We start from the raw sequence: 27,924 nt of genomic DNA on the forward strand, positions 1-27,924 counted from the left end.
TTTACAGCCTGAAATGGGTATAAACCTTTCTTCTTCTAAATTGAGCTTCTATATCGTTTAAATGGTTTTTGTCAGCTCTATAGCTCTTCTTGATTTCTTCTCATTTCATGCATCATCTGCTATTCATTCCATTTCCAAGTCTTGTCAATCACCTTTAAAGTGCTCTAAATAGACCCAATGAAAGGTAAAAGTTTGGCAGCTAAAGGCTGCAGGTGAATCAAAGAGCACCAAGTGCCACAACAACGTAAGAGTACTTTAATGATTTCACATGGTTTACACTACACAAAGTTAATCTTCAACATTTCACAGCAGACACGCTGGATGTAGAGAGGGCGTGGGCACCAGCCATGCAGAGCAAATATAGACATCACTTTATTCAGAGGGAGCTGAGAGTACAGATGAGCCTGGCAGCTAAAATGGGTGTTGAACTACAAGCATCCATTACTGCGTGGGTGGGGGGTATTTACAGTGAGGATGAAAGCAAAGATGTTTGGGTTAATGATGGTCAGCTGTGCCTCTGACAGATGAAGGTCATCTGTGAATCTGGAGGTTGTTCAGTGGAAGAGCACTCCTCAGAAACCTTGTAACATACTAACAAATGGAGCTTTGATGAACATTATGTGGAATAACTTTCAACTGAGACACTGATTCCAGCAAAAATGACCCAGGCTCACTGATTTATTGCGTTGCAATCAGACAAACAAAATAAAAATGGAAGCGTCTGATTGTGTAACAGCTGAATCGGTACAGTAAAAGTTTGAGTTGCAGGGAAGAAAGCAGGAAGATTGCTTTGCTTTTTCCTGATGATGGAGGCTATGGCGCTCCAAAAACTATGAATTATATAAATAATAAAATATTAAATATATCATCACGATTTGGAACATGTAGAATTTAAAGAAATTACTTGTGTAACTTTTTACGTACATTTAACCAATTAAATTGTTCTGACTCAGTAACTTAGTTTTTAAAAAAAAATTATTTCCATGACACGTTTATTATTTTTATAATAAAAAAAATAATTTATATTTTATTTATTTAGGGTAATATATAGAAGCTTAAAAGGAAATTTGCTGTCAGTTAAAAAAAAATTGGGGTTAGTGTCTCAAAATTGTGACTTCATACAAGTTACATGTGATAGAATTTCAAATAATGTCAAAAATTTAAGTTGGGCATTTTGAAATTCTCAGTATTTCAGGATAATCAAAATTTTCACATAAACTGAAATTTTAAGAAAATAACTCAAAGTTTTGACAAATTTTCTGGCAATTTTTTTTTAACTTACTATGGAAACTTTCTGCCAGTGGAAAAAATGTAACTGTTTTAATTTCAATATAATACATTTCATATCAGTTTACAATACCACTCTTTAATTTCTAATTATATTTTTATAGTGTTTAAACAAAAATCTAACAATATAGCCAAAAAATAATATTATGAAATAAAGTCACCTTTATTTTTTTAATTACATAAACATTTATTGGTTCATTTATATCATTTACACAGTTTATTCACTTTGTAAGTTTTTTTAATTCACTTACCACTGAACACTTTGGGGCTCTGTACCTTCACTTACACCTGAATTTGTCTATAGAGGGATATGTTAGAATAAGTGTAGTGCAAATTGCTCATGCTTGGCTAAGAAGCACAACCAAAGGCTAACATTAAAAATCAGAGTGTTTAAAGCTGGAACATGGCATGGGGACAAACACAATGGTTAAGTCAGTGTGCACACAGTCTAAGAACGTGGGGAAAAATGGGCTTGGATGATTTGCAAAGACGTCAGTTATGCACGTTGGTCAAGATTGCTATGAACGAATGATTCACATTTCACAAGAACATTACACATCAGTATCTGCACACATGAACACAGCTGGGATGTCCAGGGGGGCACTTACTGTAAGGGTCACATTACAGTGAGACTAAGGTCAAGGTTCACAATTACATCTATGATTTATACATTTATGATTAAACAACAACAGCATACAGAGAAATATACAATATATACATAATAACTTCACTATTGGACAAAAATGGGATTCATCCCGCCTGAATGTGTCAGCCTGACTTTAAAACCTTCATATATTCCAGTTCAAATTCTCCCACTGAGAAGTGCAGACAATGCTGCCCCACAGTGGCAGACTAAAGTAATACAAATATCACATGGAGGCACATGCACCAGAACCAGGCAACATGCTTAAATGATATTAATGTTACATTACAGCCACATGGAAACAGACCACTAACACACACCATCACTGAAGACACAAACAGCCAGAGCAGAGGAGCGTATGCCAATGTTTGGTCAGCTGAGTGAGGGAAGATTAAAAGGATAAAGAAAAGGACACTGACGTGGACAGAAGGCACTTTGGAAAGATAAGGAGTCCCACAGTTACAGTAATAATAACAATAAAACAATAAATAGATAAATAAAATCAGCATCTCTGAATTGCAAATGTGTGAATCTTGAAGTGAAAAACAAAAGGATTAAATAATCATTTCACATAAATCAGAGGCGAAAGATGATTAGCTTAGCATAAAGCCACTAATCATTGTTATATCTGCCTTTTGCATCGATAAATAACTTGATATGATCTTTAGTGAGCTGACGAGAGGAGCTGGAAGGTGGTTGGCCATGTTTGGTCAACACCAGGCTTCCTGTTTCTCTGTAATTCTCATCTCTGTAGCTAAGCTAACCCAATCATTGCTGTTGTTGCGACTTCATATTTAATTTACAGCTTTCAGAATGGATTCATTGAGTAAGGTTGTAACTGTGGTTGTTACCACCGTCTGTAACTGCTGCTCGAGCTAGCGTGACATAAAGGAAGCGGATGCCAGTGCAAAAAAGTACAGCTTCTTTAGGAAGTTGTCTTTTATGTTTATGTCATTGCAAAAATTGTCCTTTAAAAAAAAAAAAAATTGTTGTTGATTAATGATGTCACCTATAAGGTAAGCCAGGTTAGCTCTTTAGCTCTTTAGTTTTAGAATAAGAAGAACAAAAGATGTGCTAGCAGATCCAAAAGTTAGCTTTTTAGCCAAATGCTAAGTGAAGCGATGCACCCCGTTTACTAAAACCCAGTAATTGGTTTGCAGTGTTAATTGTTGTGTCCACCATCTTTGTACGCACTGCTCTAAAGAGAACATATGGTAAAATATTGCAATAAAGTTTTGTTTAAATGTAAATTTTATCAAACGATTTTTGTGTATTTACAGAAAAAAAAATGCACAATAAAGTTTTGAGGAATAAAAACTGATCTAAAGCCACCTGAACAGCAGATTAAAGCACAATGAATTCTTATTGCCATTAATGCTGTTAGATAGGTCGCTTCACTTCTTCATATAATAAATATGGTCACTGAGGAACACAGAATAAACAGCATATAGGATACGTAACATACACGTCACTGGTGTAATACATAAATCCAGTGTATCTGAGGCTGTTCGAGGCTTATACTGGATGGTTAATTCTTTTAGTTTACGTCACAGACAGATCTACCAGGTCACAGACACATGACTATTATAAATATTAAAGTAACGATGGCCTTATTATTGCTGATCCAGCACACGGTGCAGATGGAAGGGTTTTGCTACAGGTATGGCACAGCTCAGTACAGGTCGTGTTGTTTTTCAGCAGTGCACCACGCAAAAGCAGCAGGAAATTAAAAAGAGAGACAGCGGGAGAGTCGGATACAGCGACGTGGAGCTGGAAGGAAACGGCTGATGTGTTGCTGTGTGCTGTCAGATTGTCACGTGGAGGCTTTGAGATGCAGCCAGTCACTCTTAGACTCACTCTGCTGCCATTTTCTCTATGTGCTCAGTCAGCAGCTTGTACTGTTCTGCAGAGGGACAAAATACATGCGTTGTTCTTCCACACATAACAGGAGCCACTTTTTAATTATTTACACACAGCATTATGATCACCGACAGACCAGCTGTGCATACAATGAAAATAAAAATATGAGATGGCATTTGGGTATTTTCTGATTACTGAATAACAATTCAAAAGTTTCTATCAGAAGACAATAGGAAAAAAATCCTTATCTTGAAATTTTAAATGATAATTTCAACTTTTAAATAACTGCCTTTTATTATCCTTATATATGAAAACATTGATCCATTAATACAATAAAACGGACTAATCCAAGGCTACTTCATGCTTTACCTTCATTCAGGTTCCCAATAACAGCCTGCTTCTTCAGGAAGTCATTGCAGAGCTTCCTACTCAGACCAAACGCCAGCATGTTGTGAGTGAACGTCCTGAAAATACACACAGCACCAAACATCGTCTCAGTACAAGAGGAAAATATCACAAACACACAACAAATATTGTGCAGTCTTTGGCACATCCTCAGGGCTGTCACAATAACCTTGTTTTACAGTAACTATACGACTGAAACAACTCAGTAATAGCATTACAGATATTATAGATTACACATGTAATATTATAGCATACATGATAATGGTGAAACAAAAATCTGCTATTGGGACAACCCCAATACACCCAGCCGCAGAGGTTTTGCAGCCACCTATCACCTTTTATTAATTGTCTTCATGACTGTGGACTTATGTAGGACTAAAGTAATGGGCCCCACCTTTTAATCTGTATTTAATCAGTATTGCATTTAATCTGCAATACTGTCTGCATTAACAGATGTTTGCGAAAGACTGAGTCAGTGCACAGAGCTCACTGAACACGTGCGTGGCTCTGTAACAGCTTACCACTGACGCAACAAGTCAGTTTGTGAAATTTCTGCCATGCACGCATTTCACGATCAGCTGTAAATGATGTTACTGCAAAGCGGAAGCACTTAGGAACCACAGCAGTCGTCACGTCATGTAAAGTTACAGAGGGGGGTCTCCGAGTGCTGAAGAACATAACCGGCATTTACATCAGCGCTTAAAATGTGTGCCGGGAGCTTCGTGACGGGGGTTTCATGGCTGAGCAGTGAGCCTCACATGAGTGTTGTAAACGTGGAAAAACACTTCTCATTCTGACGGATGAGTCAGGGTTTGACCAATGCCAGCAGAAAGTTACAAAAAAAAGTTACATACACTACAAAAGTGTGATTTATACATCAAAGCTTATTGTAGAGGTTCAGAAGTCACGACCACTTGTGTGCTGGTTCAGCATTAGTCATGTTTCTACATGTAAACCAGACTGAGGTGCTGCTGCGTGCCCACATGAGCAACAGAAAGGTGACTGATTATTGCAGAGATGATTTCAAATTATTTGTCTTTTGAGACACTAAAAAGATGTTCAGATTATTTTATTAATTACCACTTATTATCTTATCACGTGTGTTTTATTACCATTTTATTACCTCCACCTAGGAGGTTGTGTAGGATTTGTGTCATTTGGTCTGCACCATCTGATGTTTAAAAAAATGAATATACAGAAAATAAAATACTATTCCCTTCAAAGTAAATATTGCCCAGAGAGTGAGCTGCCTTGGCGGGCGTTCATGCTCCTTGTTAGTATTTCTTTCTATTACTACTTGGGAATCACGGAGGTGTTTTGGTTACCCCAGCTGGCCAAAGGCGATGTTCTCATCGATTTTGTAGCTGTCCTTCTTCTCTTCATCCGTCATGTGACACCACTTCTCCCTACAGCAAAAACACAGTCGCAGTCAGACATCAGTTCCACTCGACCTTCAGCTCATCCACAGGAACAGGTCAGGGGTGGGTGTCACACAAATATCGCTGACAGGCAGCACTGGCATCCAGCAAGGTTTCTTTACACAGAACAATGTGATTTTTTAAAAAACTATATTGTGAAAAGCCAAGAAAACCCAAACAAGCATGACATCCAACCCTGTGACTGTCACTTTCGTTTCATTACACATATAAGGCACGAAAGAGCACATTAACCAGCCATCAGCGAAAAGACACAACAACAAATGATTCATTCACAAAGAATCATCATTGTCAACACATGAAAAGCACTGATTTGGACTTTACTGCTGCAAAACAAATATTTATGAATCTGGAAATGTTTCCAGATTATTGTTGTCTGAGGTCTTTGATGCGAGTTCATTTTCTCGTGTATTATTATCTCGATGATGCAGCTTTACATAGCTGTGTGCTCCGTTTGTCTCTTATAATTTACATTTTACAGTTTTGACTCATTTAGGCGTTAGTCCTGAATTTGAATTGAATTTTTTTATAACGCTTGAAAAAGAAGAAAACATGCCGTCATCTGTCTTTGAAGCAACACGCCACAAACTCCCTGAATAATGAAATCTTATCTGAGTCTGTCCTGGGAAAAAAAATCATAACTATAAGTTAAAATGATATTCATGACTTCTGTCACACACAGATGGCTATGTGTGAATATTTTTAATGCACTTATTATTATTATATCCATTGCTAATATCATCGATTATATATTTGTCGAGGCAGAAATGAAAGAAAACATGTCACCAAAGATCAAACATGTTACATTTCTTTACATTTTTGATTCTTATTTTTACACATCTATATTTAGATGTAATCAGTCTGCAGTGTAAGCACAAAAGCAAGCACACACACCGATTTTTAAAAAAAGACAGGAGAGGGGAACATGCAGATGGAGTCAGAGGGAAAAAAATGCAAGCAGATTAATGGTGTGAACATGCAGTGAGCTGTGAAGAGGCAGAGAGCATCTCCAGACTGCAGTGGATCTGCTGCTATCTATAAATACCATCCCAGACATTATACAAGCCCTCTTTGCACATTCCGGATATTAACTGTGGGCGTGATGCTCGTCAGAGGTAGGCACAAAAATCACTTCAACAGCAGCGTGACAGAGCTGCACCCGACAGCCCCGACATGCCAACAGACGCCAAAAAAAGAAAGAAGAAAAAATTTTTATCTTCACAAGCAATGCAACATCTGGTCTCACCGTGCTGTGATTATGCAGATATCCACACAGCACAGCCTCACATTACACTCTGGTCATCAGTCTGGGAATTCACTAACAGACGATCTCCTCTCACGGTTCACCGGAGCACATGTGACAAATCAGACCCGGGGGCGACCGCCAGACCTCGAGACTCAAGTTCAGACATCCATCGGACATTTTTTTGTTTTTTTAGCACAGATTCCTACAGATTACCATCTTTATCCAGCCATCAGAACATCTGGCGAGCACGGCTGTCGCGCAGTGAAATTTTAGGTCGTCTGTTTTGGCGACTATGGAGTCAAAGTGTCACCACAGTAATCGGTCTGGCATAAATCAGTGAGACATTTTAAAAAGCTGTAAAGTTCACAATGCTGGGTGTCCACACCGCCCACCGCCCGCTGGTCGATGACAATAGCCCATCAGCCTCTTACGGCTGGGGGTAAAGACTGTTAGTGGTTGTAATACTCATGAAACAGAAGTCATTTTTGTTGCTGTGGATGTTTGAGCTGTCAGCGTTCATACTCATCCATCCAAATCATGGATGGATTTGTGAAGTCACCGCTTCCTATGAGAAATGAAGCTACTCAATGAATTCACAGTTCCTTTGCATTAGTAACCAGATGAGGTGGTTCTCACAAGCTGCCCCTCAGCAGGCTTCCTGACCTTGGCCAATCAGAAGAACGTGGATTTTAAGGTCCCTATTTCAACTTAAGGGGATAGCTTAGCTTCGCTGACAGTGAATCAACCACAAATAATGTAAAGAGAGACGACACCAAAGCAAAAGGAAGCATTAATATGGAGGAAACGGGCACTGCTTGTTTTTTCTGCTCTAAACTTTAAGCTACAAAGACTGAAGGGGGGGAGTTAACTTTTAATACCAAGCACAGCAAACAACAGGGGAAAAGTACTTGACTTTTAGCTAGCAAGGAAGCTATAAAGCAGCCAACAAATCTGCAGCGACTGTGTGATGCTAACGTGTCAACATGAACAAAATCTCTTCCATGAAGAATTATGGCAGCTCAACAGGGCCCGACCTGCTACTAACAAGGTATCCCTAATAAAGTGGCCCTCTGAGTGTAGTTTGGCTTCTGTTTTGTATATTAGCAGGAAGTGGTATGTACCATGCAAAGTGCAGTATGGCGGCAGCAGAGACCTATGTAAATACAGTGCATGAATCATTCAGATTAACATTCTCAAAGCTCTCTGTCCCCTTCAGGTTTAGTAATCATGAAGATCCGCCCTTCGTCCTCTCCTCCACCTAAACTTTGATCTTTGCTCGTTTAGGTTTTTTTGGACAAACAGAGGGACAGACCTCACATCTTTCTCTTCATCCTGCGTTCCCCTGCCCGGCAGCAAGGCACAAGGAGACAAAGGGTTAAAGTCAGCATGCAGAAAAAGAGAGAACAATAGCAGCTTTTAGAGAGGGAGAAGGAGAGGAGAGCAGACAGGTAGAGAAAACAGAGGAAGGAACAGGTGAAGAGGGGGCTAGAGGCAACAGTACCAAATATTTCATTTAGACAGCAAGTGACAAAGCAATAGGTGCTCCTTTAAACTCTAGAGATTCATATTTCCATCATTTACACAAAGCTACCTAGTATTAAACAGACTCACCTCGTGGTCGGAGATCTTTTCTTCCTCTCACAATGGACAGCATCAAAAAAGGCAGCGTTCCAAAATCTCAGCGTGTGCCTGACAGACAGAACATGGACACGTTTCAGGCTTCCCGCCTCCACCGCTTCACCAAACAGCCAGAAATAACCGTCACTTCTCCAGGCACAAAGAGGCTCTGGTATGATTCATACTGCAATGCTAACCATTTCTAACATCTGCAGTTCCCAACACACCGGTAATGACTCAGTGAAATTGGGGGGTGGGGGGGCAACAATGTGTAAAAGCTGCTTTTTGAAATTAAGCAGTAAACCAAACAGAGCTCCTTTCAGTGTCGTGCCACTGATTTAAAATGTTACCTTTTTGTTTCTTATCACATTCAGTTCAATATTGTTACTTTTTAATTTCTAATAATTTATGTTATATGATCACTTTATCACATTCTGAACAATGACTGTGAATTAATGTTGGTTTTCATCTCCTAATGTCATATAGTTTATGCCATAATACCACTTAGCACATTTTTCATTTATACAGTTTTCACTGGACTCTGTGCAGTTCTGTGACAAACTCAGTGATTCATAATTTTGGCACATGTTTCCATAGTGTTCATTTATGCACAGCTCTCTGAAGGTCCCGCTGAGGTCTGGACCAATGCAGCATCGTCATTCTTTCCTTTTTCAGTTGTTTTGTTGGAAACGAGGTTCTGTGCGTCGGATCATTGTCCTGTTTCATGACCCAGTTTGGGTGGACCTTTAGCTGTAGCACAGACGGCCTCACATTTGACTCCAGAGGACGGCCAGTACTGTCAAGAACTTTAACATTAAACATGCTAACTGAGGCCTGCAGAGTCTGAGATGGAGCTTTAGGCTTTTTGCATTTTCTCTGAGCGATACATGGTCAGACTTTGGGGTGAATTTCCCGACGTTCCCGACCAGCAAACCACCCAAACCTCTGCTTTTATAGAGGTGCTATATAGAGGTCAGTTCATCAGGTGCATTTGATTAGCATCACCTGGCTGCTACTTACCCTCTTAATTCACAGAACTCGGTCTATTGTAGTTTTCCCTTAATTGAGTCCCATGAAAAGTTTCTTCTTCATATGACGTGATTCTTACCAGATAGGCTGCTGCTTCAGGTGAGTGTACAGGTACACCTTTTCCCCTTTCTTTTCCTCTGGAGCGCCTGACACTGAAGAGGAGGACGTAATGTAACAAGCAGTGATGGATTCAGGTTTGTTTCTAGAATATTCTTAAAAAAAGTAGGAGCACTGGAGCAGCAAAGTGAAATAAAAAATGATTTCTGAGCTACGATACCTGGTGATTTAGGCTTCGTCTCCCCCGGATTTTCCCCATCGCTACAAAACAGATTGTAAGAGTGAGGAATACAGTGACACGCAAAAGTGTTAATGAACAGACTCAAAGGAGGAGGTGCATATGCTCACTCAGACTTGGGAGCCATTGAGCTTCTCAGCTTGCTCTCCAGGCCCCCAAAGAAGCCTTTGACGTCAGTCTTGGACGTGTGTTTAAGGAGGCGCTCGGCAGCGTCCTTCTTCCCTGTCAGCCAGGTGTTAGCCTTGTTGAGATAAGAGTCCAGACCAGCTGGAGCACCACCGCGATCCAACAGCTCAGAGGGAGACGGCTGAGACTTTCCTGAGAAGAAAAGTTCAAAATGCTGATCGCAACAAGGCATAAAAAATGATTCATATACTAATTAAAGGCGTGCCTTCTGAGGCATGTGCTAACGTTGCCTAACAGCATCTCCCAGCAGCTACCTGTTTTGCACCGTCTGAGGTGGGGGGTTATTTTCACAGGTGTTCACTGAAGTACTTAAAAAACAATAGGCCCGTGTGAGATTTAATGAAGTGAACGCTTCACTTTAGCCCAGCAGCAACTCAGTGAGCGGGAAACGAAAACAGTAATTAGTCTGTAAGATTGTGTTCACAAAACAAAAGCGGAAACATGCTGTTACTCTGTGTTAAATCGGGGCTCTCTGCAGTCTGCAGCAGACCTTTGTGTGTCACTTTGCGCTGGAGTGCAAGTTGTTATAAGCAGAAAAAAATATTTAACTTAGCAGACGTGCCTGCAGACACGCTGATGCAATGTACTGTGTCACAGTGGTGTACTAATCACTCAGTGCTTCCTGCTTGCATAAGCACAAACACTACCTTTATTTGTGATGCTGCTGCAAGAGAAACCACAGAGCCAAACCCTGCTGGTAACATTCCCTGAATCAGCACTGAGGTGTCTTTTTTTTATAAAACAGACACAAACACAGATGTCTGTCTTTTGCACTTTTGCAGCTAAAAGTTGGAAAAGAAAAGCCTTTAATTTGGGCTACAGAGGCTCAGCAGCATGCGGCGTTTCTCTTAAAAAGCAACACTTTAAAGTTGCTCTGAGGTGGCGTACAGAGTGTTTTCGAGAACTTCAGCTCATCTTACCAACGTAATAATAAGTGAAGCACATGGTCATGAGGTTTTTTGCCGGGCTGTAGTCGTCCATCTGGTAACACCTGCAACAGAGAAACAAAACAAAAAAACACAGCATTTCTTTAGATGTGATCCTATGAAATAATGACTTTGGTGGAAAATATATGAATGAAATATTATGTAAAGTATGCAGAAGTATATTTTTAGCACCCTTTGTCTGTTTTTGTGGAATTTAAGGAAAAACCACTCAATGCTGTATTTTCTGAAACTTGTTGGAGAGGTAAACAAATGAAGAAAATTCATCCTTCACTTACACGAAGATGCTGATTAAAGGCTACGGGCAGATCTGAGCATTTTAACTGTATTTTATGCATTTACTGCATTGGCGGTGTGTTTGAGGTCATGTTCACGCAGAAAATCTTCAAAAATCCTGGAGAATTATTGCTCAACTCGTTGGAAGTAAAAAGTAAAGAAAAGAGGAGCAGCTCTGTCTGCACATTACTGCAATTTAAAGTTTTTACTTCTTTTTGTTTTGTGGCACAGTTCAATTTTCTAATATTACCATATTTACCTGAAGTTCCTTTTAATGTCAGAATGTAATGTTCTTGACAGATTTATCTGAGCTTTTATGTCATCTGCACAATATAGTCATTTGCGTAATCTGTGACTGATTATTAACAACTGAATATTCTTCAAATTACCTTGAAAATGCACACAGAAGAATAAAAACCTCGAGCTAACGAGAGCGTCACGTTTGGTTCAGTTGGAGCAGCATTTGCAAGACGCAGCTTTGATTTCAGCTCCGCTAAAAACTTATAAAGTGCTAGTCACATGACCACTTATTCAAAATGATGGCTCTAGTTCACAGTAAAAAAGTTACAGTTGGACTGTATTTACTTACTCAAATAGCACAACTGCAAAAGACTGCACGAGTCTGTAGAAGGTGGCCTCGCTCACACATTTGGAGTGGCAGCGCTGTGAACACAGTACAAGTACATGTCACTGCAAGGAAACATAACATTTCAGGAGAATATAACACCTGCACTTCTTTCTTCACATGTGTCAGAGTGATTGTTTTCCCATCACACGACAAACAAGGAAACAATCGAAAACACATCTTGCCCTTTTTCAGCTAACGCCGTATTCACCAGAGTCCTCTCCTTCCTTGATTAAACCACAGTGTGTGGCTTTTCAGGAAATGACTGAGCCTTTAGCTATGAGCTTGTGAGATGCTTTTAAAGACTTTTTTCTTTGTAACAGCCAGTGGGCTCAATGTTGCAAACAGTAAACGAGTCAGAAAGAAGATGGTGGTATTGGTCAGGGTTTGCTGGTGGAAGTTGTGGAAAGAGGAAAACAAATATAAAACAACAGACTTATCTCTGTGGCCACTGCCGAGCCTTTTCCTGTTGATGTGAGAACATTGAGAAGGCCAGAAGGAGCTGAGGATGCACAGTGTAAAATCTACACATGATGGTTTTATCAGCAGTTCCCAGTTTTATTCCAAGTTTATCATTTGTTTGAACACTGGTTTGGTTTTGACTCGAAACAAACCCGACGGGTCAGCAGCATCTGTAATTTGGGACTCAGGCACGCTGTCTGCATGTAAAGACAGGTAAGAGAGAGGAGACTAGAATAAAAGAAGAAGAAGCGCAAATGCCTTCTTTAGTGAACTCTGATGGAAATTTGCTACAACTGGCAAACAAAGCCTTCACTGTGGCTCAGCTCTAAAGCGTTTGATGACTACCACGTCGGGCTGGAACCAATTATTTCATTTAATCTGCTGATTATTGTTTGGATTAACCATTTAGTCCATGAACCGTTTCCAATGCTTTGTTCTCGTTTGTATAATTTTGTTTGTTTAAGAAAGCAAACCCAGAGATACATCAGCCTCTGGAACATTTATCAGGAGGGGATCAGGAGCCTTTCCAGAGACACCAAGCCCATTCAGCTGGATATCCAAGAGTCTTCTCAGCTGAGAAGACAGAAAAAGTGGCATGCTTCTTGTAATTGAGGATGTGAAGAATGAGATGCAGAAGGCTCAAGGACTTGAAGAACCACCATAACTAAAGCTCAGGAACTTTGCCAAGATCTCAAGAGGTGAATGAGAAGCAGAGTTCAAAGTGACAAAACGGGAGGTGGAGAACCTCGACAGAGAACTCCCAAGAGAGAAAAACGAAAGTGGAAATGATCAATTGAAGGCTGTGGGAGTCACAGAGTCTCTTCAAGGAAATAAAAAAAACATGCAGAAGGTCTCAGAGTCAGAAGAGTGTTCAGCTGAGCTCAGTTTGGAAAACTCAGAACACGACAAATTTCATCTTGAGATCCAGGAGCTGCAGCAAACGCTCAAGTAAGAGAAAGACTCGAGGAACCGGATAGAAACCGCAAATCTTCAATGTGACAGACTGTGACGCTCCGGGAGGGCCGAAGTGACAGATGATCACATTTATGACTTTTCCTGAAGACTGGAGGAGGCCCAAACAGTCGGAAAAAAGCTATCAGCTGACAGCAGGACAAGCTGAGGGAGCCAGAAAAAAAGCAGGAAGTTGTAGTCTGAGACATCGTGGAGCTCACACAGATGCTCAGAAACACGTTTGACGGTCCAGGCAGAGAACTACGAAGCCGAGGCTGCGGAGAAACTGCACCGAATGGCTAAAAACAAAATCAGCTGCCAGAGTGAAGACGGCTTCAATCACAGTTACAAACTTCTCATTTGACAAATAAATAATCATATCTCAGCACATCAGTTATGTCTATGTCTCCACACAAATTACTCCATCACAGTGCAGAAATGAAACCTTCAGAGTGTTTTGTTTGAGCTCCTTATAGCTCATTTTTGCACAATAGAAAGCAGAAAGATCGTTTTTCGTACAACACAGCAGCAAATGGAAAAAAAATCAAAAGAATTTAAAAAGGACACAGAAGCGACTAAACTGGCTCGTAACAATGTGCAATAACGTGACTGTGTGAGTGTGGACTCTCAGTCATTAAAATGAGAACATTGTAACAAAAACCACCCAAAAACACAAGTTTGAAGTCAGCGCCACTTTAGAGTAATATCACAAACCCAATGCTGTTTTTCAATCATCTGCAGCAGATGCACAGTTTCCACCTCTGCTGAAAGTTGTTTTCCAAAAAGTCCGAATGACAGCAGCAGTCAAAGAGCTCCAACTTCTAAGAGTTTGTTTTCCTTTCCACCTGTTTCCACCTACATTTGGCTTCAGATGCCTACATTTACCCACAGACAGCTCACTGGTTTCTATAGAGGAGGCTGACTACACTGCAGCTCCATAGCAGTAATTTTCTCAGTATATTCTGCCATGGGTTACTCTTAACATCACTTAATACCACCACTGGTTGTTTGGTTGGTGCTTATAGACTATTATGGGTATAATGAGGGAGCGTTTGATTTTCTCCGCACTTACCTGAGCGCTGACATACTTGGCAAACCACTCCCTGCCTTTTCCATTCTCTCCACTGCACAACTCTCCAAAATGAGCCTTCTCCTCTTGGTCAAAGTCCTCTCTGTAAAAACATGGGGCCGAAAACTCATTACAGCCGCTGTGAAAAGACACTTTAAAGTCTGCTTTGATGAAAATGAAACAGAGAAATATGAAAAATACAAAGAAGATGGTTCTGAAGTTTGGACAGACAGACAAAAAACAAAAAACACTCTGGCAATCACTGATTATAGATCACTGAGCTAACAGTCAGCTCTTACAGGTGATTTTAGAAGATTGCTTATGTTTAGTAATGTGAAAGATGTCACTGCTGTCCCAATGAAACAGCATGGCTTTAATGATGTAGTGAAATTACCTAAAAAGTAGATATAAAAATAGTAGCATTGCAGGGCAGCAAATCTCCAACCGTATACTGCACAACATTCAAAGTCATCCTGCGTATTCACTGTCTGCCTTCATGACGCACAGCTCGCTTAGTCGTGCATTACTGCATTAGCATCTACAGGATCATATCTCTAATCCTTTCACTATTATATTAAGGGTCAATCAGAAATCCACTAAGAGGGTGATGAAGATAATTAGAGATGACTGGACCGTCCCAGACAAAGGTAAAGAGGGCAAACTGCTGAATCAGAGTTCTTTTTTTTTTTTTTTACTTTTTATTTTGTACTTTTCCAAATTTATAGTACACGCAAACAAAAATATGAAAAAGGAACAGAAAAGAAACAAACTCAAAGTTAGAAAGCATGCCTAATCTGTGGGGAAAGGAAAACAAAGAATAATTATACACATATATAGAGATGGGGCCAGGGAATACCCAAAGTACTGTCTTATCAGTCCCGTCCCAAAAACACCATCCACCCAGCCCCTTACCCCCATATGAGGACTGCCAAGCAAAGCCTGAATTCCGGTCCTCTCACCGGCAGGTCCGGTTCCATCCACAATCATAACATATTTGAACCCAAAGCGGGGAACAGAAGGACCCCATTCTCTCAGGACCCGGCCAGCCGCCTATGCCTCAAAGAACCAAAGACTAAAATTAATTTGAATTAGACAAGAGAAAGGAAGAGAGAAAAAAACAACGAGGAAAGGTCCCTGCCTTATGGAACTGAATGAGTCTTGTAGGCTATCCATTTTGTCCACTGTTTTCGGTGTTTGTCAGATTTCAGTCTCAGAGTGTAGGTCATTTTCTCCATTATATATATTTCCTCGATTACATCAGTCCATTCTTCCAATTTTAAAGGGTCACTTTTCAGCCAGTTTTTTGTTATTACCTTTTTGCTTGACAACAACATAATTTTAAACAAGTAGTGGTCCTCCTTTCTTACATTTTCCCATAATCCAAAATACATTACTCGTGCCTCACACGGCACTTCGTACCCCAGCACTCTCTTCATTGTTACTGCAATGCTTTCCCAGTAAGGTTTGATATGTTTACACTTCCAAAACACATGAGAATGATTGGCGTCCCAGTCTCCACATAATCTCCAGCAACGTTGGGGTGTTTTCAGCTGCTTGCTTTTAATATAAGGAGTAATAAAGAACCTAATCACATTTTTCCAGCCATATTCTCTCCATCGTCTAGAGCTGGTGGAATTATGCTGTGTGAGACATACAGTCATCCTCTGACAACTCAAGATGTAATTCAGATTCCCACTTTTGTTTGATATATAATGTTTCATTCCTATTCAAATTTTGCAGACCATTATATAATTTCGATAAAATTCTTGATGGAGGATTTTTATATGCACCTGTTATTATTTCTATTATCTGGCTTCCTTCTCTCAAGGGCTTCTTCCAAATTTCTGTATTGTAAAAATGTCTTAATTGAAAGTACCTAAATAAATCTGATTTATCCAGTCCAAATTGTCTCTGTAGATTCTCGAAGGATTTGAATGTTTTCCCATCTATTAATGTGCACATTGCTGTAATTCCTTTATTGAGCTGAATCAGAGTTCTAATGGCAAGAAGACCGTTCTTTAGGATGAGATGCGTTATGGCATTGACCCACAGAGAGGTCACACGGTGACCTCTCTGTGGGTCAATGTGCAAAGAGCTCAGTGGTCAATGCTTGAGGGCTCAGAAATAAACACACCTAATAAAGTTCAATGAAATATGAAGCTGTCCTGATATTTAGAAGTGTCTTTGACCAACCTCACATTTCACTCCATTAGATTTCTTACGTCAGCAGGCCAGTGACCCCCGTGACCCTGCGGCAGTGTCATGACAGGCTCAGCGTGTAAACCATGAAGCACGAGCACGACTGATAACAGCAGAACCACCTATGCATGTGATATATGTTGATCATATACTGCAAACACTGCTGCTTTAACAGAAACGTGCCCATGGCTACATTGAGACACCCTGGTTGGAGTTCGTAACCCCCTCTGTGTTCAAATACCAACGATATCTTTTCCTTATCTGGCTTCACAGTACAGAGCTCCTGGACAGAATTTAGCACTCTGGTAAATGTCGAGGCCACCTTCACCCTACAGCTCTTTCCCTGCATTGATAATTTGGTGGCTTCCTTCCAGACCCACACAATGCTCACCGACATCTCTCGCAGGCGCTGTGGGATCGTGACATCGGCTCCTCTATGACCCGCTTTGGAGTTTCTGTGCTGTAATTAACATCCTGCATGTATTTTCACAACATTTCTAGTTTCATAAAGACAGGCTGTTAGAAACATCCACTAAATCTGTTGTTAAAACACAAACACATACAGACCACAGTTAAAACCCATCTACGGTAGACTCGTCTCCACGATCAACATGGAGGGCTTACAGACTCTTTGATCTAGACTTCTCCACATTCTTTCTTTCGTCATCACAAAAGAGGTTTCAAAAATCTAAAGGTGAAAGGCTAACACCTTTTCATCATACCAAGTTACATTTTAACAATGCAAGTTAATCCAACGCCCTTTTCAGTAAACACTGTCCACATTAACCTCACATGACTCACGGTGCTTTCAAAGCCCACACTTTTGTGTGGAGATCAAAGCATTTCGACCCAGATCGTCTCACCCTGCCTTGCTGATTTCATGTGGTTCAGATCTGACAGTTCACTTTCAGCAAAAGACAAAAACCCCAGAAAGTTTCAATAGTCTCAAAGGACGACTGAAACAAACAGCGGATTTCAGGATGATCGTTTCTCTCATTTTTATCCGTTTTTTCCACAGATCCCTGTTTGTAATTTCCCACATGTATGGCACAATTCTGATCTGTTTCAAGTCAAGAACATTTCACTAAGTCAGACAGTATTATTTGCAAAACATGATGCAACCAGTACGCCACTGATTCATTCTAAAAAACCACAATTTTCAAGTTGCATGTTTTCTTACGAATGCCGACGCTGTAAGGACAGTGTATACTTGTGCAATTTCAAACCTTTGCATCATTTTTCTGTCATTCTGCAAAAACTGATGGGATTACTCCATCATTTACCAACGCAGAGAAGCAGACAGTTATTCATGCTCACATTCACAGCTATGGTTATTATCCATATCACTTATTAACCTTTAGAATGTGTGAGGAAGCCGGAGCACCTGCAGAGAACACGCAACATCTTCTCTCTAACGTTTCTCAAACTCAGGCAGTCTTTCAGTCAGCTTCACAATCTCATTTATCAAACAAATGTAATGCAGTCCTTTTTAAGACTCACTCAAACACAAAAGTTCAAAATGTTGCTCCTTACTTTCCATGAAACACCTTCTCCACATACGTCTTCATGAACTGCCTCCTCTCCACCGTCTCGGCGTCGGCCTCCTCCCCGCTTTGAGCCGACGAAGATGACGACCTTCTTAGTTCCCATTCATGAGAGGGTGGGTCCATGTCATTTTCACTGTCTGCCGACTCTGTAGCATCACTGTCGTTGTCTCCTTCCTCTGACTGGTGGTGGGAGTTGGGCTTGGTTGGAGCCATGGGCTCTGGCAACTGGTGGACTCCTGTGGAAGAAGCTGGCTCTGGGGAAAAAATGTCTGTGTGTCCTTGGTGTTGACCTCCATCTATGTTGAGAGTCTTGGTCTCTGAGGGTATGTCGAAGTCTATTAGGTTGTCCACTGCCACACCCTCCATGGTGGAAAGCCTCTTCTTTGTGACTGTGCAACAGTGGTGTTAAACAGAGCTATTTACTGCTGTGCAGGAACATGAGAGTGCTGGTCCCAGTTCAGGTTTCCACTGAAGCCGCCGGCCTTGCTAGGTTAGGATTCTGCAGATCATTCCACCCCTGAGGGTACTGACCCTCACAGAGTGAACTCACAAAGCATCTGTGGACCAATGAAAGAGAGAAATCAGCAATATTACACCATGTTAAAATAAACATAATGTGAACATAATAATTTTAAAAACAAGCTTTACAAATGACCTGCAATGCAAACAAATATTATGTGGTTTGACAACAGAAAATACCATTAACAAAGGAATATATTTGGCCAAAAGCTGCAGTTCCTGCTACGTCCACTTGAGGCTATCCTTGAAAGTGAGCCAGTCCCCACAGACTCCCATTTTAAAGCGCTCACATGAATAATTTTGTTTGCAGTTAATGTGTCCAGTATGTGCGTCTGTGTGTTACATCCAATATACGATGGAGTTTGTTCACCAAGCTAGCTAGCATTAGCTGTTAACTTAGCAATCCACACTCATGCCCAAATATGGTCACTTCTAGCTCCAAGAAATAACTCATAGTAGCTAAAACATTGAAGCCTCAGCAGGCAGACTGCAAAACCAACGGCCATGTCCATCTTTTATATACAGTCTATGCCCAAATCATCCTCCTAATACATCTGTTTTATGCTTAATAAAAAACATGCCATGTGTTACAAATACAAAAAAAAATAATCTGAGATCTTTCTGTTGCTGGTGTGCTGAAGTTTTTCTTGCAAATGTTCTCAGTGATATAATTTCAGACCAGGTACAAATTCAGAGCATTTATGTAAAACTGATCCCTACACAGACATCAGGATTACTCATTCTGAAGCTTTACTAATAACTTTTCAGTTACTGATTTAGGAATTTCCAGCCACTCCTATTGCAGATCACTTCAACTTCAGTTAATTTAATGTGACTATTGAGTCCACTAAATTGTCTCCTAATGGAGATTTCTCTCCCCTCAGAAAGTTTTTTCCTTGTTGATGAATCTAAAAGGTTCAGTTCAATATTTATTAAAAAGCAACATGGTGATCATTTGAAACATTTAGAAAAAAGTGAACAAGCAAATCAGAGTCCTGAATACATTTAGATCACCTTAAATACATTTAAACCTGGTTTAGCTATAAAGCCTTGAACTAACATTTTTTCCCCCGAGTTTGACCTTAAAGCAGCACTTCTGCAGGACTTGGTGCAGTTTTGCAAGAGTGGTTGGGTGGAGGTGCTGCCTTAAAGGCCAAAGTCAGAGAGTAAAGTAAACAAACACCTCAAATTACAAGAAAGACTGCAACCCTCACTTTGCACCAAACTGAGACAGTGCTTTGCGACGGTCAGGTCTAAGAATCCTTTTCTGCTATGAAAAAGAGAAAACATCCATAATGAAAAGAAAAGAGGGTATCACAGGCCGTGTAGCTGTAAATGTAAATTTAACAGCCAATAACAAATTGTTATGTAAATAAATCTATACAAGTTCACTTCTTTCTAAATTTGAGATGATAAAACAAAACCAGTGTGACATCTGACTCAACACAAGGCCTATAAAATGTGTCTACGGTGACACGGCACTTCTTATTTAAATGGTTGAGGTGTGAAAGTGAATATAATTTCCTGTTGTTTCTGATCGCAGACATTGTGCAGACAGAGTTAGCTGAGCAGAGCAAAGTATGCTTTGTGGTCTGACATAAAAAACCCACAAACCTCCTGATAGGACACACTTGTCCTCCCTGACTGTGATGCTTGAAGAAGGAGAAGAAGATCTTTGTATCCCAGAAAGCTGATCCTTACCTGGATGCATCAAAACAGATCTACTGATCACTTCTCAGAGGGAAACAAGAGCACGAAAGAAAACGAGCGCATACACTGTCAGTTAGATTCTGTTCAGTTGTCCTTGCTTTGAAATCTCATTCCCCGTTCATCTCTAAACCTCAGTGTTGTATTTTTAGAATCTTTTCTTTGATCATGTTACAGTGCAAACAACAGGAAGTTGAAATGATTGATTAAAAACCACAAAGAAAAAGGCAAACAAATCTTAAACTGCACTTCTATACATCTCCTGACACACACACCTTTCATCTGTTTGAAATAAATGCCCAGTCATGGGACAGCATCACACTGCTGACTCCTCAAACGGCCTTCCCAGGATTCTTCACCCAGCAACAGCTGGCATCCTTCACACACACACACACACACACACATACACACAGAGCACTCTGTCCTTGAGCTAATCTGCTTTAGCTCCTCTATATCAGGGCATTTGGTCTCCTGATTGAACAAATATTGTACACACACACACACACACACACACACACACACACACACACACACAGAGCCCCTGGGCCAATGCTTGTGATGCAGCTCTGAAGATGAGGTTATATAATGCAGCATTTAGTGAGTAAGACCAAGGGTGAAACACTCGAGACGCACAAACACACTCATGTGTACCTAAACACCCACATCACCAAAGAGAAAGCAAACGTTTGGCCTGCAGACGCTGCTTAACTTGTGCCATTTACTTAAATTGTTTCCTCTGAGCAGGACGCTGGCTGGACCTGCTGTCCCCGATGACACGGCTTCCTCCCCTAATAAAACTAAACACCGGGGGGCGCTCTTTGATGTGTCCGCAGTCCAGCTGTCACTCTACATCACCACTCATGGTTTGGTGTGCAAGTCTGAGTTGAGGTCAGGGTTCAGCATCATTTTTGACAGAGTTAAAATCACATTGAGTAACTTAACTGGATAAGTGGTGAAGAAAACTGATGGGTGGGTGGGTCTTCATTTACCTTTGCAAACAAATCTCAGTATTATTTTTTTCCGGGTGGGAAGAATTTTATCCAAGAATCTGTGACCAACCATTATATTTTCACTCAGGACTGTAAACTGAGTTCTGTTCATTTGCTTTAATTTTCATCATGCTTGATTAGGTTTAAGAGTGGTTGCTCCAGGTGATGGAGTCAGTAATAAGACCCGCCCACCTAACAAATGCTGGAAAAGGAGTAAGAGCAGGAAAGAAAATAAATCAGAGATATGTTGATGACAAATGTATTTGTGTTACAGCAAAACAAATCAAATCTAAGTCTCCGTTTGAGCTGTACTTTTATTTACTCAAACCCTCTGAAGCTTAACGCCAAGAACTGCCACTGCACAAAACCCTTGTGACGTGTTACAACGTGGAAAAATACTGGAAAAAGTGAGAATCTTATATTTAAACCTCATTGTGTTCCTTTCTGTGATTAATCTGACACACTGGACTTCTGGTTATAACTCAGTGTAAGACTTGACCTTTCATTGTCATTGTGTTACCTTTGTTCGAGTTACAGCTTACAAAGATCTCTTAGACCTAAAGGCCAATTATAGGCTTGACAGTAAGCCATTGTGTTTCATACTATTTTAAAGCCTTGTGCCAACAAAAGGCTTATCAGTTGTTGGTTTTGTCGTTTAAAAAAGGTGTTGTGTTTCCTTTCCCATTGATTACCTTATGAGCCTTTCAGATTTATTTTGCAAGGCTTGGCACGGGGCCACATCCTTGGTTGGCAAACACTTCCTGTGGACTGGGCGCTCTTATGAATAACTACGCATTTCCTGTTAAGGTGAAGTCACAAGATCTTTGGCACTCTACACATTATTTCTGCAGTGGTAGTGTAGATGGTAGAGGTTTCCACAGACACGTCACTGGATCAAACAGGATCTCTGCTTGGCTTTTTGAGCCTTCAACAGTCTGCACTGATGTTGGGTCAAGCTGAGGTCAGGCGATTGTGGAGAATGGTCACTCCTTGGGTTTCCTTTGATGCTCGAGTAGTAGTAGATGGAGCAGATGAAGAATGGCCTGCTGGTTGATCTGGTGCCAGTGTTCAACTACAGGCTTCAGCTATTTCTGCCTCCATGTCTTCTTACAGCTTTGAACAGCGAGAGTGGTATAATTCTGTCTTGTGTTGGCCTTCCTCCACACACCACCAAACTCCAACTTGGATCGCTTATTGGACTTTTTGCATTAACCACAGTGAAATCATTTCTCAGCTAAACCCCGAGAGTTTGGCTTTATTTTTGATCTTTAGTAGTGGTTTAGAAAGGCTGCTCATCAGAACTTTTGCTAAGTGGAGTCTTTTGTTCTTCAATTAACACATTCTCCAACTTTAAACATGTTGCCAGTGAACCAAACTCGATGTATTCATCTTCTGACAGTGAGCTCACTTTTCGCTGCCCTGATTATTTCAGTATTTCAAATATTTCAGGAGGCACGACCCCTTTAGAATCTGTCAACATGGGGTGGCCGATAGCTTTGTAATTAGAGCCCACACCATATGGGCATTAACACCCAGAGCAGCAAGTCTCCGGCTTACATCCCAACAGGTCAGAACATTAAGCGCATTTCATGCCCATGCAGTTTCTGTCTTTCTTTCTACACTATTCTCGTCACTACAGGCATAAAAAAACGTTCTTTTTCTGAAACAGAAACCTTCAGTTTAACCATGACTTGTCTTGGAGAAAGCAACTTAACCACAATAAATAGTTTTACAGGACATCCAGGCCTTCGTGTTTTTAGACATGGCTGTAATTTAATCATCTGATCATGTTTAAGTGGTAAACATCTTGCATGGGTTACTGAGCATATGTCCCACAGTTAAACAGTCGTGCCTGTGATGCTCAGAGTGTGAAATGTTGCTTGTCACATCTCTTCCCTGCAGCACTTTTTTTAGACGCCCGAGAAAACAGCAAAGCCCCTCAGTCAGCAGTCGTGATTCCCTGTTGAGGATGGGTGGCAGCGGTACAATCACCTGCTGGCCATTGACGCCATTTGGCCTGATTAATGTGCCCTGTCCTGCCACAACAAATGCACACATGCACACACACACATAGTCAGGGACTCTATAAATCACACTCCTCTCTGACTGCAAAGGATGCAATATTTTTGCTTCCCTGAACCAGAAAGGGAGCTCCCAGCCCCCCTCCTTCTCCCTGAAAATACACAAACACACAGTGACATGCAATCCCGGAGCCCGAGTGCACACAAACACAGCCCCTCCAGGTAGCATGCACACAGGAGGGTGGTTCAATTGTGATGAAAGATACTATAAAGCTCGAGGGCTCCACACCAGCATCGCAAGACCTTCTCCCATCTCATTTTCAGTGTGTGCTACACGACTCACACAGGGAAGCCGTTACGCAACCTTCCCCCCGAACCACTCCCACCCCCAGGAAATATTATTCAACAGACTTGTCTGCAAAGAAAAAAAAAATCAGCTGAGCAAAAACGAACAGGGCACCGTTACCCTCGACACAGTTCATCCATCTCTGTCGCCCCGGCTTTATGAGCCTAAAGCACCAAACGCAATCCAATAACTCAGCTTTCTCCACTATGTCAAGCACGGCACTACAGAGCATCAGTTCAGTGCATAAGCAAGGTGACTTTAAGGTCTCCGGCTCAGGCCACTCATCCATTTCTGTTCTCAGAGGCATTCCTGAACAATGCTCGGCCTTAATTCAGGTGAGAACCAATACCCAACTTGGTATTTCCCTGACCCACAATCCTTTGCAATTTGAGAGGGTACATATTCAGTGTCCCCATTAATGTGCCTACTGGGATGTCTCAGTTACCAAAACAAAAGCAGTGAATGCATTCTCTGGGTCTTCCTTTAGAACACGCACTAAGTCTGAAAAGATTTGGGAAGAAGGCTACTTCTCCTTCCTCCTAACATCCACCCTGTTACGGTAACATCCTTCCTTGTATCTCAGGTATTGTGAAATAATTAAATTTTACAACTTTCACAATGTTCTAAAGCAGTTCAAACAGTGTTTTGTACTGTAACTGTATTCCAAGCAGTCTGCAGTATCTGTGACACCAAATGTTACAGTCTGTGGAAACTGGAATATCCACAACCTGCATCAGGTCTACTGGCAGCAGCCTGCTAGCGACCAGAGCAGTCACAAGAAGGATTGTGGTGCAGCACTGTACACCTCTTTGTGACTGATTTCAGCATGCGACAGCCAGCAAAAACCTGCAACCAGTCAGAGACCGAGACAATAAAAAAGACGGATGTAGCTTTGTGGTGGGAAAACTATGGCCCATCTGAGGCCACCAGATGGCGATAGTTGTGACTGGAAAAAGTCCTTAATCTCTGTTTACAGAGGTCAAGGCCTTTCTTGACCTCTGTAAACATTTTGCTGCAGAGTGCATGGACTTTGTCACTTTGTTGGGTCATACAAGTGCCTGTATAACACCCTGGTATTTGGCTGCAGTATAGTTCACAAACTACTCATTACAGTTAAATTGTTACCATGCTGTATATGGAATGTATCCAAACCTGTCAGACAGGTCAGACAGCATGATGACAGAGCAGACAGCTATTACAAGTATTTAAAACTATGCTATTAACATCTCCAGACCTAAGAGAGTACACGGGGAAGCTGACAGTTTTAGAGACCTGAAAGACTTAAGTCTCTTCCTGATGCCCATCTTATGAGGAAGTAATAAAGTTGTTTCTAACAGAGGTGTTTTAGCTGTTGGCTGGGCAATGAACCTTCATAAAATCAGATAAAGCAATGCTATCGTGGATGTTGAACTTCCTAGTGCAGATCCATGCCGTGATAGCATTTTGCGCATGGCACCTTTAACAGGCAGCAGGGAGTGGGTGCTGTGGGAGCAGTGGGGTCAGAAACTGAAGCTCATCTCGAGTCTTTACTGGTCTTCAGAGGTGCAAATAAGATTAGACGATCTCAGAAAGAGCTGTTTGTGTGATTATAGGGTGTTAAAACAAGGGGGAACTGAAGCTGTGTGGGACAGTTTGGAATGACTGACAACACTAATAAATGCATCTTTATACAATCCTGCTACCTAGCCAATACATCACAGTTTAACATCAGAAGCAGTATAAAACTGAGTTTTATGATGCAATATAAACATGATCTAACAGCAGAACTACAGCGGCAGAGAGCGACGGCTGAAGTGCACAGGCTTCTGTCACGTGTTCAGTGGATGTATGACAAGCAGAAGTGTGTGACGGCAGATTGGTGAAGGCGTAGAATCTCGGCTGAGGGGCCTGCAATCCAGATAGGATTTCACCACCACAGGCGACAATCTCACCACACAATAACTCTAAATAATGCTCTCAAACCTCATCCACAACACCCACCATGAAACTTGATTTTTTTATATTGGTAATAAAAATCCAGTGCAGAGGTCACAGAGAACAGGACTCTGTACAACACTAATACCAGCACGTCAGATCTCTTCCTTCATTTTCCAAACATGACTCCCTTGTGTAACGTTCCCATTTCCTCGTAATGAATTGTAAATTAGAAAGAACATCAGTCACAATCTCTGAGAAATAGCCCAAACCCTTTCCTCATGCTTCATGACAGAAGGCAGAGGATGGAGGGCAGCACGGAGATGCAAGCTTCATTTATAAAGGCAGCTAAACACTTCTGCCCCACGGATGAGGAGAACTGAGCAGTGAAAACTGACAGGAAGTTCATCTCCGTGCATACTTCCAGATACCACCAAGCACAGTCCCTATCTCTGCCACACACACACTGTGGTGGTTCCACACAGAAGATGGAAATAGGCACATCTTCACTCGCCAGTTAGAAGTCTCAGTGTGAAGGACACCGTTTTTGCTGACTGCATGATAAAACTAACATCATGTTGTAACATGGGCTTTTTCCGCTCCTAGACATTAAAAGAGGCCCCCTAGTGGTTATTAAAAAGAATGGAGTCGTGAACACAGTAATCGCACTCGGTGTGGACCAAAACAACCGCACAGAGACCCTCGGAGACCCTCGGAGAAGGTGATCTCGGTGTGGTTCCAAATGAACTCCAGAGGGATCGTTTCTGGCGTGAACTTGATCCGACCTCAATCCAATCCAACTACCAGGCTGTACATATGTGGTTACTTCCCGTAGTCATGTATGTACAGTCAAAAATAGTATCATCTGATGCTCATAATATTTGTTTCTTTTTGTTTCTTTTGTTTTTGTTATTTAGTCCATGTTTCTTCCACAAGAAATTCATAATTAATTTAAAAAATAGGCAGATATATTTTGCATCTGTGGTCTTAATTTTTTCTATAAAATCGCAAAAGACATCTTTCACAGTTTACTGCACACGCCCCTCTTTTCAGTCCACATTTACATGACACTATTACATTCTGTCTGATCTCTTCCCTGCTGTTTCTCGCCCATGGGTTCTCTCCTTGTTTCTCTTTTCTCTTTCCTCTTTCAACCAGCTGCAGCAGATGTTTGCTCCTCCCTGAGCCTGGTTCTGCCAAAAGCCTTTGCTTATAAAAAAGGAGTTCTTCCTCCCTGCTCTTGCCAAGTAAATGCTCATAAGGGAACTGCCATATTGTTTGGGGCTCTTCATCTAATACTGAAGGGTCTTTGCAATATAGCAAAATATAGCTTTTCTTCTTGGCAAAGAAAAGCAAAGTATCTGAACTGAGAAAGCAACTATCAGTAAAATGATATTAAAAGCTGTTAAACCTGAGTGTACAGTAAAGGTGAGCTACTCTCCCATATTCATTATTACAGTAAAAAAAAAATGACAAAAGCCAATATTTGGATGACACATCCGATGTGTCTCTACATCCTTAAAAACGATGCTCCCTGTTTTGGTTTAAATCCACCTTCTTCAGCAAGAAAGCACCACTCAAAGCGTCACAGCTCTCAACGAGGTTTGGCTTACGAGTATTCTCCAATCACAATCTGTCACGAGTTCATTAACATATGTAAAGTTCTAAAGGCACGAAGGAAGCAGGAGCTCGCACCGCCAGCTCCTCATCATCGGTGACCCGGGCGCACTGACAGCTCAGAGGAAGCAGCGCTGAACAAACACACACGTTTCCTGGAAGGCTGGGAGCTCCGTGGAAGACTAGAAGCTGACTGTGGAGCCATTTTAAGGCAAACAGGGAAACCCCACATCAGTCACAGAGAGGTTCGTCAGCAAGTGCAGCCGAACACATCCAAACACATCCAAACGAGAGCGGCTGCGGCGTCCAGCAGACCTATACGCTTTGACCCCAGAGCCATTCAAGGGACCACAAACCCCGCTGTAAAATAACGTTTACGAACCGTAAATCACGCAGTCCGGAACATGTAAAGTGACATCTGACGAGCTGACAACGTAAATAAAAGCTGTACGTACATGAAACATCCGGTGCTGGACGGAGAATGAGCCGCTCACTGCTGGTCGTACGCGTCGCTCATCTCTCGCTCCTGCGTCTTCTTCTTTTTCTGTAGTGGCGTTTCGAAAAGACTTTTAGTTGCATTACCGCCACCCTCTGGATCAGAGAGTAGCTCAAATCAGCTAAACCCGCAGTCTCTTCTCCAAAAAACAAGCCGATAAAATAAACCTTGCGCATACGTGCTGTGGGAGTTATTATCCCCCGTGATCGTCTGCCAAAAAATGATTGCACGTATTTAA

The 27,924-nt window shown here is 41.3% G+C and overlaps 1 protein-coding gene across 4 annotated transcripts; it reads right to left on the reverse strand.

Moving 5' to 3' along the window:
- Window positions 1-232: 232 nt before the first annotated feature.
- kiaa0513 (KIAA0513 ortholog) lies at window positions 233-27,753 on the reverse strand. 4 transcript variants are annotated; one of them, XM_005449218.3, is made up of 13 exons: window positions 27,646-27,753; window positions 18,064-18,634; window positions 14,335-14,434; window positions 11,814-11,887; window positions 10,925-10,995; window positions 9,929-10,136; window positions 9,801-9,841; window positions 9,603-9,675; window positions 8,489-8,566; window positions 8,190-8,219; window positions 5,521-5,601; window positions 4,160-4,254; window positions 233-3,833 (listed from the first exon to the last, which is right to left on the reverse strand). In XM_005449218.3, exons 2-13 carry the CDS (start codon window positions 18,441-18,443, stop codon window positions 3,784-3,786), a joined length of 1,281 nt encoding a protein of 426 aa, XP_005449275.1. In that variant the 5' UTR covers window positions 18,444-18,634; window positions 27,646-27,753; the 3' UTR covers window positions 233-3,783. The 4 variants fall into 4 exon arrangements, with proteins under 4 accessions (XP_005449275.1, XP_003439582.1, XP_019216418.1 ...); XM_003439534.4 differs by having other exon boundaries at window positions 27,573-27,695; XM_019360873.2 differs by lacking the exon at window positions 27,646-27,753 and adding an exon at window positions 20,211-20,296.
- Between the last annotated feature and the right edge of the window lie 171 nt (window positions 27,754-27,924).

The sequence above is a fragment of the Oreochromis niloticus genome, linkage group LG7 (genome assembly GCF_001858045.2).
Source record: "Oreochromis niloticus isolate F11D_XX linkage group LG7, O_niloticus_UMD_NMBU, whole genome shotgun sequence".
NCBI classification, from domain to species: Eukaryota; Metazoa; Chordata; class Actinopteri; order Cichliformes; family Cichlidae; genus Oreochromis; species Oreochromis niloticus.

What these genes read in the sequence shown, in the direction of transcription:
- kiaa0513 (XM_005449218.3), bottom strand. Translation starts at nt 18,443, where the DNA reads ATGGAGGGTGTGGCAGTGGACAACCTAATAGACTTCGACATACCCTCA. An exon ending in AAAAGATCTCCGACCACGAG is followed by an intron (nt 8,220 to 8,488) that starts GTGAGTCTGTTT and finishes GCTGCCGGGCAG; the next exon opens with GGGAACGCAGGATGAAGAGA. An exon ending in GATGAAGAGAAAGATGTGAG is followed by an intron (nt 5,602 to 8,189) that starts GTCTGTCCCTCT and finishes TTTTTGCTGTAG; the next exon opens with GGAGAAGTGGTGTCACATGA.